This window comes from Saccopteryx leptura, chromosome 1 (genome assembly GCF_036850995.1).
Source record: "Saccopteryx leptura isolate mSacLep1 chromosome 1, mSacLep1_pri_phased_curated, whole genome shotgun sequence".
In the NCBI taxonomy this organism is placed as follows: Eukaryota; Metazoa; Chordata; class Mammalia; order Chiroptera; family Emballonuridae; genus Saccopteryx; species Saccopteryx leptura.
Genome location: NC_089503.1, coordinates 372,874,254 through 372,891,888, shown reverse-complemented (window position 1 = coordinate 372,891,888; position 17,635 = coordinate 372,874,254). Strand labels below are relative to the sequence as shown.

General features: G+C 42.0%; 1 protein-coding gene across 3 annotated transcripts in view; it reads left to right on the top strand.

Annotated features, from left to right (window-relative positions):
* The window catches only part of CD2AP (CD2 associated protein), a 109,064-nt gene that overhangs the window by 24,930 nt on the left and 66,499 nt on the right, over nt 1-17,635 (top strand). Inside the window, exon 1 of one of the 3 annotated variants that reach the window (XM_066359245.1) lies at nt 13,668-13,928. The exons of the other annotated variants lie outside the window; for them this stretch is intronic. Within the exon in view, the coding sequence (XP_066215342.1) occupies nt 13,914-13,928 (15 nt within the window). The 5' untranslated portion in view covers nt 13,668-13,913. Of the gene's footprint in view, nt 1-13,667; nt 13,929-17,635 lie in introns of those variants that run through there. 3 annotated transcript variants of the gene reach the window in all.

The following is a 17,635-nucleotide window of genomic DNA, read 5'->3' as shown; positions in this document are numbered from 1 at the left end:
GAGATGACCTATTGTGGGACTTCATTTTGACATGTATTTTACAGTCCTATTTCAGTACAACTAATCCTAGAACTTGAGTTTATTGAACTACCTGCTAAAAGAGGACACAATTTGAGTATGCTAGGTATTAGAGGGAAGCTCAGTCTGGGATTAAAAATTAGCCACAGAATTGAGAGTTGGAGACATCAGTATGAACTCATATTTAGTTTAAAATATGTGCAGATACATGTGGAAATAATTTTATATGTGTGTTTATGTTTGAGTTAGTACACATACATCTACTTCTCAGCTCTTTCTGCTGAGAGGGAGGCTGTGACATGCCAGTAGATACCCAGATCTTGATTTCTAAATATTATTCTCCAGCCTGACCTGTGGTGGCACAGTGGAAAAAGCATCATCAACCTGGAACGTTGAGGTCGCCGGTTCGAAACCCTGGGCTTCCTGGTCAAGGCACATATCAGAAGCAGCTACTACTGTTTCCCACTTTTCCTCCACCTTTTTCTCTTTCTCTCTCTCCTCTCTAAAATCAATAAATAAAATCTTAAATATATATTTTATTCTACAATAAATAAAAGCAGGATTCCTTGGTGAAATACATAATTTTAGGGCTGGAGCAAGGAAAATACAAGATGACACTAGAGCATCTAGTAGTGACAGATGCTAAGGAAGTGCTCGAAAAAGCAAAACGATGGGCCCGTGTCAGAGTAGCACAGGGGCCAGCCTGAAAGAGCTCCCAGGGCCTGGAGCTGGAGCGGTGTGAGCAGCAAAGTGACCTGCTGTGTGATTATTATCCAGAGTAGAACATAAATGTATCTGAGCCTGTGCTGATATAAATAAATGCTTCAGGCCCTGGCCGGTTGGCTCAGCGGTAGAGCGTTGGCCTGGTGTGCGGGGGACCCGGGTTCGATTCCCGGCCAGGGCACATAGGAGAGGCGCCCATTTGCTTCTCCACCCCCCCCCCTTCCTCTCTGTATCTCTCTTCCCCTCCCGCAGCCAAGGCTCCATTGGAGCAAAGATGGCCCGGGCACTGGGGATGGCTCCTTGGCCTCTGCCCCGGGCGCTAGAGTGGCTCTGGTCATGGCAGAGCGATGCCCCGGAGGGGCAGAGCATCGCCCCCTGGTGGGCAGAGCGTCGCCCCTGGTGGGCGTGCCGGGTGGATCCCGGTCGAGTGCATGCGGGAGTCTGTCTGACTGTCTCTCCCCATTTCCAGCTTCAGAAAAATACAAAAAAAAAGAAAAAGAAAAAAATGCTTCAGTAAGTAAATAAATGCGGGGGAAGGGATAAATCTACAAAGTCATTCTAAAGATGTGTAGATACTTCTCCCTACACCCTTACAACTCAACCTTCTGCCCCTTCAGAGTCATCCCTCAGGTGTGGGCTGGACTAAAGAGTAGGTGGAAGAAAAACACAGTGACTGTCCAATGGAGAGACCTGGCAGATAGAACCTTCAACAAGTGGAAAGGCTAACATGAGTTATAAATTAAGTTGATAATATATATCTCCTTTACCTCTGTGAAGTAGGTCAGGCATAAACCCATTACCCCATTCCAAACTTGAGAAAAAACATCAGACAAACCTAAATTGAACAGCATTCTACAAAATACCTGACCCGTACTCTTCAAAAATTTCAAGGCCATGGAAAGTAAAGAAAGATTAAAACTGATGTTGACCAGAGGGGACTAAGGAGACATGAAGACCAAATGCATTGTGATATCCTGTATTGGATTCTGAAACAGAAAAAGAATGCTACTGCCTGACCTGTGGTGGCGCAGTAGATAAGGCATCGGCCTGGATCTGAGTCGAAGAGGAGGGGGGGCGGATAAAAAGAATCAACTCATAGTTGCATCACTTCAGCTGTTCATTGATTGCCTCTCATATGTGTCTTGACCAGGGGACTCGAGCTGAGCCAGTGACCTCTTGCTCAAGCCAGTGCCTTGGGCCCAAGCCAAACAATCATGGGATCATGTCTGTGATCCCACTGTCAGGCCAGCAATCCCCCCTCAAGCTGGTGAGCCTGCACTCATGCTGGCAACCTCGGGGTTTCGAACCTGGGTCCTCAGTGTCCCCGGTTGACACTCTGTCCATTGCGCCACTGCCTGGTCAGGGTGCCACAACATGTTTTATAACACTAGTTAGCTAATAAGTGATTGATAAATACTGCATTCATAGTAGAGAAATTGCTGCATCCTAGGGCAGTGGTCAGCAAACTGGCTTGTGAGCCACATGCAGCTCTTTGACCCCTTGAATGTGGCTCTTCCACAAAATACCACGTGCAGGCGCTCCCTCCATAAGGAATGTACCTACCTATATAGTTTAAGTTTAAAAAATTTGGCTCTCAAAAGAAATTTCAATCGTTGTACTGTTGATATTTGGCTCTGTTGACTAATGAGTTTGTCGACCACTGGCCTAGGGTATGCACATGCTCATCTACTAAATTTTGTTAGATTTCTCACTATGTAATACCAATTTAAACTTCTGCCAGTAGTGAAAGAAGAGTACCTTTCTCAAATTTTCACTAACATTTGAATCTAACAGATTTTGGGGGGGAGGAGGGAGGAGACAGGGAGCCTAATCTTACATATCTATAGTAGTATCACCATTTTTCTTTTTCTTTCTTTCTTTTTTTTTTTTAAGTGAGAGGGGGTGAGACAGAGACAGACTCCTGCATCCACCCAGCAAGTTCACTAGGGGGCGATGCTCTGCCCATCTGGGGCCCTTGTTCTGTTGCATCCAGAGCCATTTTTTAGCACCTGAGGCAGAGGCCATGGAGCCATCCTCAGTGCTTGAGGTCAACTCACTCTAATCAAGCCATGGCTGCAGGAGGGGAGGAGAAGAGAGAGAGAAGCGAGAGGGGGAGGGGTGGAGAAGCAGATGGGCACTTCTGTGTGCCCTGGCCAGGAATCGAATCCAGGACATCCACATGCTGGGCCGATGCTTACCACTGAGCAAACCAGCCAGGGCCACCAGTTTTCATTGTTTCATTTTCCTAATTATTAATGAAGTTCATCATCTTTTCAGATTTAATGGCCATTTAAATTTCTTTTCTTGTGTATATATAGGTTTGTTCAGATATTTCCGTTCCTTTTTCTATTGCATTCTTGTTCATTTTCTCATTAACTTGCTATAGTGCGCTTTTATTTTAATTGATTTTGAGAGAGAAGGAGGGAGGGAAGCATCGATTTGTTATTCTACTTATTTATGTACTCATTGGTTGATTTCTTGTATATGACCTGACTGTGGTTCAAACCCACAATCTTGGCATTGGATAACGCTCCCGGCCAGGGTTTAATGTTATTGTAAATACTAGTCTTTTGTTTTTTTCTGCTTATGTGTTTTTTATCCTTCTTAAGCACGTTTTGTGACTTGTTTAAGTATAACTTGGGAGCAGAGATAGCTTAAAGATATACTTCTTTGGCCCTGGCCGGTTGGCTCAGTGGTAGAGTGTTGGCCTGGTGTGCAGGAGTCCTGGGTTTGATTCCCAGCCAGGGCACACAGGAGATGCACCCATCTGCTTCTCCACCCCTCTCCCTCTCCTTCCTCTCTGTCTCTCTCTTCCCCTCCCGCAGCCAAGGCTCCATTGGAGCAAAGTTGGCCCGGGCGCTGAGGATGGCTCTGTGCCCTCTGCCTCAGGCGCTAGAATGGCTCTGATTGAGGCAGAGTGACGCCCCAAGATGGGCGGAGCATCGCCCCCTGGTGGGCATGCTGGGTGGATCCCGGTCAGGCGCATGCATACGGGAGTCTGTCTGACTGCCTCTTCGTTTCCAACTTCGGAAGAATACAAAAAAAAAAAAAAAAAAGATATACTTCTTTGAGGTTTGTTGTTTTTTCTTGTGATAGACAGAGAGAGGGACAGATAGGGACAGACAGACAGGAAGTAAGAGAGATGAGAAGCATCAATTTTTCATTGCAGTACCTTAGTTGTTCATTGATTGCTTTCTCATATGTGCCTTGATGGGGGGCTACAGCAGACAAAATGACCCCTTGCTCAAGCCAGCGACCTTGGGTTCAGGCTGGTGAGCTTTGCTCAAATCAGATGAGCCCATGCTCAAGCCGGCGACCTTGGGATTTTGAACGTGGGTCCTCTGTGTCCCAGTCCTTCACTCTATCCACTGCGCCACCGCCTGGTCAGGCTACACTTCTTTGAGTTTATTCATATTTTTTGGTTTAAAGCTTTGATTTTTAGTATCAGTCTTGCTTTCCTTTTTGTATATATATGATTTGGGTACTAATTCTTTCTGCATGTAAAGCTATAAAATAATTACACTTCCTCATCGATCTATACTGTTTTAAGCCTTAAGTCAAAATTAAGGAGAACATGCTAGTTTATTAGATCTTTTTCATTCTCAACTTCAGTGTTTTGGACTAAAGAGTCAAATGTCTGATTTATTTGCTGGTATAAATTTTGAGATTCAATATTAGTGTCTGTGTTGATATTTGACACTGCCATTGGACTTGTTACTTTGAAATTGAGATAAATAAACACTGCAATAAACAAATAATAATTGACTATGAAGTGTTTTGTGGTATGGTGGGAAAAGTATTTCCCACTTCTTTAATTGGGGGAGCAGACAGCATGGAGACAGGAGGACAAATGGTAATGCCTTACTGAGGATAGCTTGGTTGATTGGAGCATCAGCCCCAGATGGGGGTTACCAGGTAGATCCTCTTGGGGCACATGTGGGAAGTCTGTCTCTATCTCCCCTCCTCTCACTTAAAAATTGTAATGTGTTATATGACTGAATGCCAAATGTGTCGTAAAGATGATGGGTGTTACAGGATCTTGGGAAAATATTATTTAGAAAATATTGTTAAAAGTAATGAATTGGCCTTTAAAGATATAAAGTTAGATAAATACTCATTGTAGTCTATGTCTGGCAAAGGCAAAAGGTGTTTTATGGTAAAAATAATTAGATGGATTACTTCAGCTCAATAAAAGTTTTCATATTGGATCGTAATGGTATTTGAGGCCAAAAGTGTGGATTAAAAGCCAGTGGTACAGTACACTTTGAATATTTTTTAAAGGTAATGTGAGTGAGAAGTTTTAAAGAGGAGAGAGTTGATGCTATAAACTATAATAATAGAGATCAGAGTTTTTGCAGTGAGAATGGGAATGAAGAGATAGTAGGCTAATAATACCTTTTATTTGTGTTAATACTTTACACGTTCACATGAAATTTCTCATATTTTTGAGAGTTAGATAGGGAATGTATCATTCTTGCCTAAAGTTATATTGGTAATAAATAGTAGGGTAAGTAGAAGATAGCTCTATGATAGGCGAACGTAAGGCTATTTTTACGTGAGAAATGTAGTGTATATGGTATGTACTGATTAGTGGAGATACATAATCCTTTTATAGCTTTCTGTACTTTTGAGACTCTAGGGACAAAGTGCTATGAATCTTAGCCATTGAAATTCTTCAGTAGCATCAGTGTAGTTAAAAGATGTTTGAAATACAAAACTAAAAATTCTTTTGATAATCTTCAGAAATGACCCTGGATAAAGAAAAATCAAAATGCTTCCTCAGATTGCAATATATGGAAACTTTTTTTTTTTTTTCAAAAATAGACGAGATTTTTTAAAAAGGCGTTTGACGTAAGGGTATTTCTAAGATTAAAATGGAATGGAAATATGCAAAAAATGTAAAAATAATATGATTTAGGAAATGAAACAGGGCTTGCAATATTCCTGTAAAGTTATCTTTAAATAACTTTATAAAGTGGAATCATTCAGTTTTACTCATATTCTTCTACTGCCATCCCTAGAAATTCTAGAGAAGAAGTTTTTACTGTACAAGTTAAAGGAAAAGAAGTTTTTATTGTATAAGTTAAGGGAATTAGAAGGCCCAGTATACTGGGATAGCTTACACTGTAGTGCCAACATCAGAATCTCAGTGATAGCCGACACAAAGAAAGAAGACGTGCTTTGGGGTGTCAGGGATGCCCGTGGCACCAGCTAGGGCATCTCTGCGGGCACGGACGCCGAAGTGGTGCTGCTGGCCGGGCGAGCACCTGCTGCAGCTGCTGCCGTGGACAAGCAGGGCGGGACCAGGCCTTCCTCAGCGCGTGTACTACCTGCTGCCCTCCTTTGGTCGCCTTCGGTCCCCCGTGTTTAGGCCCATGAAGGTGGTCATAAATGACAACATTATGAAAATCAAACTGTGTTAGCATTGACCCGGCTAAGTTCCAGACCCTGCGGAACATCCTGAGGGTGCAGAGATGGAGTCAAGTGGTCCAGAGTGGGGGCCACACTGGTGCTGATGTGGAGGAGAAGAGGCTGACTCATCCAGGCCTCCCTCCAGAGCACCTGCGACAGGGAGCAGGACGAGCACCGCCCCAGCCCCAGCCGGCTCGTGCAGATCGTCCAGGCAGCTCTGTATGAGCGCCTGTGAGTTCAGCTTCCTCGACACGCTCTCCAGGGGCCAGAGCGTACGTGAAAAAGGAGGGTGCCAGTCCACCTTCTTTCTGGTCAACCACACGGCTACCATTGACATCATCAAGGTGAATGTGAGCTCAACGACAAGAGGTAGGCCTGTGCCTGACGGGCCTACGCAGACCACCTGCCCGCCAACACTCATAGAAACAGACAAATCCGATTCATTGTGAATGAAGCCGGCAGGCTGCCCCTGGCTTGTGTCCCCCAGAGAAGCCTATAGAACCTGGCTGGCATCTGCAGGGGGTGACCCTGGCTTTTAAAAAGTCATTTTTGGGGTTCTGTTTTAATGTAGTAATAGATAACAGTCCTACTTCTGAACTGCCTTTGAATTTCACAGAAGCACAGACTTCATTTCAGTGTGGTAAAAATTAATTCATGTTGCTAATCTGGTCCTAAGCGTTTTGGTTTTGTCTCCCCCACGGAGCATGACTCTGGGGAAGCCTTGTCGTACACCTTTCTTTAAATATAAGCACGTGTCCTTCTAGGAATCTAGTAGCATGGTATTTTGGGTATTTTAAGGACCATGAGGAGTTTGATTTGAAATTATACAAGACCCCTGTTATAGATTTCATTTATTTATTTATTTTGAGAGAGTGAGAGAATAGAGAGAGACAGATGAGGAGCACCAGTTGCATTGCTCATAGTTGCATTGCTTTAGTTGTTCATTGATTGCTTCTCATTTGTGCCTTGACTGAGGGAGCTTAAGCCTAGCCAGCAACCTTGGGATCACGTTGATGATCCCATACTCAAGCCGGTGACCCTGTGCTCACGCTGGCGAGCTTGCACTCAAGCCAGCGACCTTGGGGCTTGGAATATGGGACCTCAGCATCCCAGGGTGATGCTCTGTCCACTGCGCCATCACCAGTCAGGCTATGGAATTTTTTTTTAAAAACAGACTGATGTGTATTCTCCTGTGGTTGCATGGCACAGTCTCACAGCACTGTTATTATAGGCCCTGCTTTCTTTTTCTACACAGTTTTTATTTTATAGCTGAAAACAGCCAGCAATCCTTTGATGACCGTGACCAAGGGAACTTTATTATAAAGCTGTCAAGCACAAGTTGACCAGAGATGACTATATTTACATTCTTTGCGTAATTGTTTTTTTCGGAGCCAGGTTTTGCAACCTAAGAGAATACCTAACCTGTGTATTCTTTCAAGGCGCAGTGAGTCCTCCAGATGCTGAGACCCGAGGAAACGCCTCCCTGCCTTAACTGTCCTTCCTGGTGCTCAAGAGAGCAGAGTTTTTGAAAGTGTGGGGTCAGTAGAGGAACACCCAACAAATTGATGTGTGTTAAGACCCAGTAAGGAACACTTGATGATAATTATGCAGAAACTAATTCTTTTTTTTAAAGAACTCTATTCCTTTATTTATTTATTTATTTTTACAGAGACAGAGAGAGAGTCAGAGAGAGGGACAGACAGGGACAGACAGGCAGGAACGGAGAGATGAGAAGCATCAATCATTAGTTTTTCATTGCGCATTGCAACACCTTAGTTGTTCATTGATTGCTTTCTCATATGTGCCTTGACCGCGGGCCTTCAGCAGACCGAGTAACCCCTTGCTTGTGCCAGCGACCTTGGGCTCAAGCTGGTGAGCTTTTGCTCAAACCAGATGAGCCCTCGCTCAAGCTCTGGAGATCTTGGGGTCTCGAACCTGGGTCTTCTGCATCCCAGTCCGACGCTCTATCCACTGCGCCAGCACCCGGTTAGGCCAGAAACTAATTCTTAATAAAAAAAATATCAGCCCTGGCCGGTTGGCTCAGCGGTAGAGCGTCGGCCTAGCGTGCGGAGGACCCGGGTTCGATTCCCGGCCAGGGCACACAGGAGAAGCGCCCATTTGCTTCTCCACCCCTCCGCCGCGCTTTCCTCTCTGTCTCTCTCTTCCCCTCCCGCAGCCAAGGCTCCATTGGAGCAAAGATGGCCCGGGCGCTGGGCATGGCTCTGTGGCCTCTGCCTCAGGCGCTAGAGTGGCTCTGGTCGCAATATGGCGACGCCCAGGATGGGCAGAGCATCGCCCCCTGGGGGGCAGAGCACCGCCCCTGGTGGGTGTGCCGGGTGAATCCCGGTTGGGCGCATGCGGGAGTCTGTCTGACTGTCTCTCCCTGTTTCCAGCTTCAGAAAAATGAAAAAAAAAAAATATCTATTTTGGAATCATACAGAAAAAGAAAGTATATGCTTACATGCAGAGTTTGCTCCAGTTAGTGACTTGTGTTAGATATAAGTAAAATACGAGCATTTTTCTTAATTGCAAATAAGATTAATAGCAACTTTAGCACCAAGAAGGGATATTTCTCAGTAAGCTGTCCTTGAAACATGTAGTTTTCATCAGCCACATGTCTTCTTGCAGCAATTTGTAAGATTTTAAATGTGTCCCGATTTCTAATTATCCTTTCTTAAAAGTGATTAACATTTTAAAGGGCAATTAGAAACGTTCTACCTGATTTACCCATTTTTATTATTAACACTTGATTTGACAGTATCTGGCATATAATAGGCACTAAAAAAAATCCTATATATTTGCTAAATAAATAATTTAGCTGACTTGCTTCTCCCATTTCCCCATTCCAAAATGGATGAATAGTTCCTGAGCAAGAAAGTAACAGGATGAAATAATAAACTCCACCATATAGCTACATGCAAGACATATATATACACACATAATCCTAGCATATGATTATAGCAGAGTTTTTTTTTTCTTTTTTTTTTCTTCAAAGAAATTCAAGATACAGTCGTTTTGTTTTTTTATTTATTCATTTTAGAGAGGAGAGGGAGAGACAGAGAGAGAGAGAGAGAAAGGGGGAGGAGCTGGAAGCATCAACTCCCTATGTGCCTTGACCAGGCAAGCCCAGGGTTTCGAACCGGCGACCTCAGCATTTCCAGGTCGATGCTTTATCCACTGCGCCACCACAGGTCAGGCTATAGCAGAGTTTTTTATTTTCTTCCATTGATGAGTCTCTTCAGTGCCCTTGGTAAGAAACTAAATTTCCATGATACCTTCTATTGAGCTATCTTAAACTAAGATCAGTAGCAATATGGTGGCATATCTTCCCCTATACCACGCCTCTTGATTGTTTTATTCTTTTTGATTTGCTATTCATTCATTTGTTCAAATATATATATATACCGAGGTTCTGTGTGCTAGGACTTTTTATAGATGCTAGGGATACAGTTGAATAAAAGGTAATTTTCCTCTTCATGAGCTTATATTTTAATGGTGGGGGAAAACAGACAAGTGAGAAAAAATAAACGAAATGGACAAAGATAATTTTTGATAGTCATGGGTGCTTTGAAAGAAAAGAGTGAGGGGTGGTGGGATGGAAATGGCATTGATGGTTTAAGTTGGGTGTGCTGGGATAGCACCTCTGAAGTTATTTGGCCAGTAAAGCACAGAAGAGTGCAGAGGAGATACGGAATTTACTCCCTCTGAGAAGGATTCCTGAAAGTAGAGTAAGATAGGCTCAATGTGATGGTTGTGGTTGCCAACTACTGTACTGAAGGTATTTCAAGAAGATAGCATGGCACTGTGAAAGGTACGTGGCCATTGGAATTAGGATGTATAGACCTCTGTTTGATTCTTCTTTCATCTCCTCCATTACCCACATGCACACACCTACCTTGTGTGCTTCCTAAAGATGCTTCACTCTAGAGCAGTGTTTTCAACCACTGGTCCGCAGTCCAGTGGCGGTCCACAAAAGAGTTAACTGCCTGCTGTTGCATGAAGATTATAGACTTGATGATCTTAGTCAAATTCGCTTATGCTCGGTGATATCTGCCTTAGTGGCCCCAGAATAATTCTCCTATTTTCACCAGTCCCAAGTGTAAAAAGGTTGCAAACCACTGCTCTAGAGCATATGTTTCTTCTTAGGTGAAAATGGGAAGTCCTACCTGTTTGGGTTGTTGGTAGGAATTTGATTATGTGTGTGTATATATATGTCTTGCATGTAGCTATATGGTGGAGTTTATTATTTCATCCTGTTACTTTCTTGCTCAGGAACTATCCATCCATTTTGGAATGGGGAAATGGGAGAAGAAAGTCAGCTAAATTATTTATTTAGCAAATATATAGGATTTTTTTTTTAGTGCCTATTATATGCCAGATACTGTCAAATCAAGTATTAATAATAAAAATGGGTAAATCAGGTAGAATGTTTCTAATTGCCCTTTAAAATGTTAATCATTTTTAAGAAAGGACAAAAATGAAGTAATTTAAATGAGAAAATACAGGACAAGAAGTTAGCTTGATGAGCCTATGTCTCTAGGGGAATACTCTTATTTTGGTAGTAGTGATAGTGTTAGAACAAATAAAGTTTATTTAAACGTAGGCTGACTTGCTGAGAAACTAGTCAGTGGTTCTCAAACTTTTGAAGTCGGGACACATTTAAAATCTTACAAATAATTGTAGACGCACTGTATACAAACTTCTGAGAAATGTGTTATAATAATTAAGTCAAATAATAAAGAAAAAAATATAAAGTCCAAGCATGCTTTTGTAATTAAATGAAATAAATATTACAAAATTAAATTTATTCTGACATTAAAAAACATTTTTATGTTACATTTTTTGACTTATGCTTTTAGAATTCGTAAAAAAGAGCGGTGAGAAAAAGTTATCTTTTTATATATATAGATACATTCTTAGTAAGATTTAGTAAATTCGGCAGGTCCCAGCACAAATGTTTTAAGTTTTTTCATTCTTGTATTTATGAGAAACATGAGCCTGATGTGTCCTAGCGATTTCTTCAATGTTTTGGCATATATTTGAAAGGCAAACTCTCATTTCCTCGTCAATACATTGAAGACTTCCTCTCTTTTTACTCTTAATTTTGTTGAATGCAGAAAACCTCCACCATACATATCATCTTAACTTGACACCAAACAAAGGATAGAAGAAACTTGCCTCCAGTCTTTCCAGGGAACATGGCGAGTAGTGTAAACAATCCAGCACCACAGCTTAACAGCCTTTTGCAATTTAATCAGGCAAGTGAGGTGCGGGGTTGGGCAGACTATCAGCTTATAGCCAATTCCCCATACCTCTGTCCCTCAAAAATCTAAACTCCAAAAACCCTATTGGTTTTTTGGTTCCTAACAGGCACATATTTCTCTGGAATACCATAGGGCACATTTGAAAATCTTCTAGGGCGCACACTTTGAGAACCACAGAACTAGACAATCAAAAAGCTTTGAATGTGTCAGGATTTGTGTAAGCTCTGGTTCCTTAGAGTAACACTAATTGTGAATTTTCTGTGTAAGTAGTCTTATATTTGAAGAAAAATGTAGAAATGATTTTTCTTGTTATTGAGTCCTTTGTAAAGGAAAAGGTAGTTCTTAGAAGATGAGGAGGCTAAAATAAAATGCCTTTGGAAGATTGCTTCAGTGACTAAGGAGATGAGAAAGCAGATACCTGTGAAAACTCATTATTAAAAGCTGAGGATTGTGTTCAAGTTCTGATAGAAGTGGTAAAAATGTATTTTAAAAAAATCAAGGGGGATGCATTCGGGGCAACACTAGAATCTATGTAAACACAGTAAATTAAAATCAATTAAAAAATCAAGATTGGTTGAGGACCTTGGATGGAAATCTAAACTTTATATTTAACTAAAGAGGGAACCTGTGCTGAATAAAAAAAGAAAAATGGGCCCTGGCCGGTTGGCTCAGCGGTAGAGCGTCGGCCTAGCGTGTGGAGGACCCGGGTTCGATTCCCGGCCAGGGCACACAGGAGAAGCGCCCATTTGCTTCTCCACCCCTCCGCCGCGCTTTCCTCTCTGTCTCTCTCTTCCCCTCCCGCAGCCAGGGCTCCATTGGAGCGGGGATGGCCCGGGCGCTGGGGATGGCTCTGTGGCCTCTGCCTCAGGCGCTAGAGTGGCTCTGGTCGCAACATGGCGATGCCCAGGATGGGCAGAGCATCGCCCCCTGGTGGGCAGAGCTTCGCCCCTGGTGGGCGTGCCGGGTGGATCCCGGTCGGGCGCGTGCGGGAGTCTGTCTGACTGTCTCTCCCTGTTTCCAGCTTCAGAAAAATGAAAGAAAAAAAAGAAAAAAAGAAAAATGAATTATGTCCATGGCCAGTTCCCCATTTGGCCTCTATTGAAACTTGGAGTGGGAGAAGGGTGGGGAAGCTTCTTGTTAATTCTGGGTGCCCTAGAAGTTCAGGCTCCAGTTGTCCTCCTGAGACCCTCCCTGCTGGAGGTGCACGTGTGCTTCCGTGTTGCCTTGTGGTCTACACTGCCAGGCTCATTCCTGTCTGGCTTGGAGCAGAGTCCTGGCTCTGCATCTGGCCCCGCCCTAGCTGAGGACATGGGTCGTGGTGGTCGTTGGGGTGCCTTGTCACATACAGCCTTGTGAGGGTGGAAGTCTAGGCTCCCTGCCTGCTTTTGCTGGCGTGGGTGGGCATAGGGTGATAGTTGTTTGTTTGTTTATTTTCTGTGATATTTTACTGCAATAGAGTGGAAATTTTCTTAAGAGCTTTCTGTCTTGCTAGGCCACCCTTTTCTTGGAGCTTTTCCCCCTCTCTGCCCGTTGGCATTTACAGGTGGCCAGGTTGCCAGCTTCTCTAGTACTTTGGCTGGAATATATGAGGCGAAAAGACAGCTCAGTGAACTAATTAACCAGGGTCAAAAGAACTTGGTCTCTCGGCATGTGCCATCTTCTTCCACTTTTCACAATACTTTTATATGTATATACTTTACACACACACACACACACACACACACACACACACACACACTTGTTGTTGATGTCCCAAGTTTTTAACTGTACTTAGTGGGAGGAATAGGAAGTACTTTTATCTTTCCATAAGGGGAACTCTGGGTGGTGATGCTTTTAAGTAGAGATTGTAATGCACATGCTTAACAAGCTAAAAACTCACAATATAGACGAGTTTTTCCTTTAGAAGTGGAGTACGAATAGTTTTCTTTTTAAAGTTTTTATAAAGTGCTCAGTAAAATGTAATATTAGTTATCATTAACACAAGAATAGATTAGCATTCAGTAAAAGGGTAATAATAAGCACAGTGATACCTTTATTTTCTTTCATGACTTGCTTCCGAAGTTTAAGATAACAAATGAAAGTAGCTACCAGTGCAGTTGACTAGTTGTAGGCATTTAGTGAATGTTAGTGAACTCTGCACACTGATGAGTTCTGTATATGGTGGAGTGCATAGTTTGATTACCGAGTGAGTCAGAGGAAGTTGGGTGGGGAGGGAGGAGGAGCACCAATGCAGAAGGCACAGTTGGTAGTTGTTACAAGTATTGAACAGCAGGCAGTTATGGGGAAAGCAGAGAAATATTAAAGAGTATCAGCAGGACAGTAGTTAGGGTAGGGAATGCTCATCTTTGAGCTTCAAAGCAGCTATCTTGTCTAAGAAACTTTCTTGTGTGCTTTATACGGATCTTGGAGGTGTACTACAAGTTTTTGTCTGATCTGTTACTGTTACGGTGATTTTACTTGAGTGCTTTAAAAAACAAGTGGATATGTTCATAGAAGATGTCTCAGGTGTTGGTAAGTGAATTGTTATATTTAAACATTTTAAATGAAATTTTGAACCATTTTCAAAAGTCCTTGGAACTTGATAAACTGTTTTTAGACTTTTTGATATAAAAGGAAACAAGTTATTCACTCGTACTACAGGAAGTTGATAAGTAAAATAATTTGGATTTTTTTTTTTGTTTTGACCTAAACTTCTAGCAACTTTTTTTGCATTTAGAATAAAAGATTTAAATTGAATCTGCTGTTCTTTTTTTTTAAATGAAAATTTGACAATTTACATTTTAAAATGGCATTTTATTTTTAGATTCCATAGATTACGTGGTTAAGGAAACATTAGATCTATAAATGTATTTAAAAATCTTTTTTAAAGCTTCTTTAAAAATATTAGCAATACAGGATAAAATGATCTGATGTACATGGCTACTATGGAAAGGGTCTTCGTGATTTTTTAAGTTTTTCTTTTTCTAGAAGAATGATTGCATTTTTAAATCTGTTGGTAGTTCACTGTTTCCTTAAGAATTATTAGAGTGAAGGAAATGACAATATGATTTTATATGACTTTTAATTTTTTAATCCCTCTATGAAAACTATTAATTTGCTTAGGGAAAACCCCAGTGATGTTTTCAAGTATTAGATGTTTTGGTTTCTTTAATAAAACAACAGTTCAGGAAGCTAACTTTAAATCAGGAGAACATCGTTTGGTGTTTGATTTACTTTCATTAACAGGAAACACAGTACAAGAGAAAACAACTCAGAATACGTACTATGTAAATGCAAGACAACTTTTATTTGCTTATTGGGAATTACAGTGAAAATAGCAGATACAATGCAAAAGTTGTATGTAGTTATTTATGATAGATCATAGTACATTTTCTGTTATGTCTTGTAAAACATTAACTATACTTTACACACTGATTAAAAGCAGTTTGTTTTGTGTCAGGTTACTTTTGATGATATTATGAATCCCATATGCACTGCATTCATTAAGAGAAATAATCTTTTTTTTTTACATTTAAAAATTTTATTTTATTTTTTTGTGGCAGAGACAGAGAGAGAGAGTCATAGAGAGGGACAGATAAGGACAGACAGGCAGGAAGGGAGGGAGATGAGAAACTTCAATTCTTCCTTGCGGTTCCTTAGTTGATCATTGATTGCTTTCTCATATGTGCCTTGACCGTGGGGCTACAGCAGGCCAAGTGACCCCTTGCTCGAGCCAGTGACCATGGGCTCAAGCTGGTGAGCCTTGCTCAAACCAGATAAGCCCATGCTCAAGCTGGCGACCTCAAGGTCTCGAACCTGGGTCCTCCGCATCCCAGTCCGATGCTCTATCCACTGCGCCACCACCTGGTCAGGCTTAAATTTTTATTGATTTTAATTTATAGTGTTTACATAGATTTGAGTGTCCCACCGAATATATCTCCCTCCCACCCCCATGTTACCCTCGACATCTCCCTTGCCACCCTCCCCTTATTGCCTTCCCCTCTTCCTTCCAGGATTTGCTTTCCTGCTCTCTATAATGCTGTTGTTTATATATAATTTCGCTAATCTCTTTGCCTTCTCTGATTCCATCCTCTCACCCCCCTTCCCTCTGTCTGCTTTCCCTCTGGTCCCTTTGATCCCGCCTCTACCTCTATTCCGCCCCTTAGTTCACATTGTTCATTAGATCCCTCAAATGAGTGAGGTCATATGATACTTTTCTTTCTCTGCCTGGCTCATTTCACTTAGCATAGTAGTTTCCAGATCCATCCATGTTGTCGCAAAAAGTAAGATTTCTTTCTTTTTCAAGGCCACATAGTATTCCATTGTATATATGTACCACAGCTTTTTTTAAAAATTTTTTTTATTCATTATAGAGAGGGGAGGGGGGGGAGGAGCAGGAAGCATCAACTCCCATATGTGCCTTGACCAGGCAAGCCCAGAGTTTTGACGTGGCAACCTCAGCGTTTCCAGGTTGACGCTTTATCCACTGCCCCACCACAGGTCAGGCATGTACCACAGCTTTTTAATCCACTCGTCCACTGATGGACACTTGGGCTGTTTCCAGATCTTCGCTATTGTAAACAATGCTGCAGTAAACATGGGGGTGCATTTCTCCTTTTGAATCAGTGATTTGGTATTCTTAGGATATATTCCTAAAAGTGGGATGGCTAGGTCAAAAGGCAGTTCCATTTTTAATTTTTGAGGAATCTCCATACTGTTTTCCACAGTGGCTGCACCAGTCTGCATTCCCACCAGCAGTGCAGGAGGGTTCCCTCTTCTTCACATCCTCGACAGCACTTATTCTGTGTTGTTTTGTTAATGAACGCCATTCTGACTGGTGTGAGGTGGTATCTCATTGTGGTTTTAATGTGCATGGAGAAATAATACAGATAATGCTATAAAAGATGTATAAGGATTTAGATTTAGTAATGTGTGCTCACAAAACTAAGATCTTTCTAAATGCCCAGATTAATTTGACATTCAGTGCTGTTGTTGTTATTTGTGGACACACTAAGTTTTTTATTAAAAATCACTGAAGTAATAATACATGTTGAAACAAAATTCAAGCATTGTAAAAGGATCTATTATAAAAGTATGTACATTTCTTTTTTTTAACAATGCTGCCTCAGTCTCCTACTTTTAAGAATTTGGTAGCTATTTTATAGATTGTTTTCTATAGGAAATCTTTTAAGCTAGATTATTTGTACTCTCATCCCCCTTTATTTTCTACTTTTCACATCATAAATTTAAAGTTGAGACATTATGATAAAAATCCTGTTAGTGTTTACCGGGGACTTAGCTGGAAAGTGAAAGTTTTTCCACTTAAAGGAATGAATTTATTTTGGTTCTGCTGTTGTAATAATGTAAACCAGGAGAGCTTAATGACCAGACCGGGGCTGCAGGGGTTTTCCTGGTTTGCCTTTCGTCGTTCAGATCAGTACTCGGTGCCCGCTTGTCAGTGTCATCAGTGGCCTCCAGGAGTCTATCAGCCTTGAGAGAGAGATCTCCATGTAGGCCTGTGTCTTTTTTTTTATTTTAGATAGAGAAAAATCGATTTATTGTTCCACTTTCTTTTATTTTATTTTTTTAGAGTGTGTGTGTGTGTGTGTGTGTGTGTGTTGTGTGTTAGAGAGAGAGGCAGGAAGGGAGAGAGAATGAGAAGCATCAACTCGTAGTTGTGTCACATTAGTTGTTCACTGATTGCTTCACATACATGCCTTGATGGGTGTGGGGCTTCAGCTGAGCCAGCAACCATGGGATCATGGCTATGATGCCACGCTCAAGCTGGTGAGCCTGTGCTCAAACCAGTGACCTCAGGGTTTTGAATTGGGACCTCAGGGTCCCAGGTCTATGCTTTATCCACTGTGCCACCATTGATTGATTCTTGTGTATACCCTGAGCAGAGATTGAACCCACAACCTTGGCATTATTGGGATGATGCTCTATCCAACTTAGCTGCATGGCCAGGGCAGGCTTGGTGTCTCTTGATTCATAGATAGATAGACTGTCCCTTATCCCCTGCCATTCTCACCCTAAAACCCCTTTGTCCTAGGGCTGAAAGCACAAATAGCATTAATTTTCTTTTTATTATTATTATTATTATTATTATTATTTTGTATTTTTCTGAAGCTGGAAACGGGGAGAGACAGTCAGACAGACTCCCGCATGCGCCCGACCGGGATCCACCCGGCACGCCCACCAGGGGCGACGCTCTGCCCACCAGGGGACGATGCTCTGCC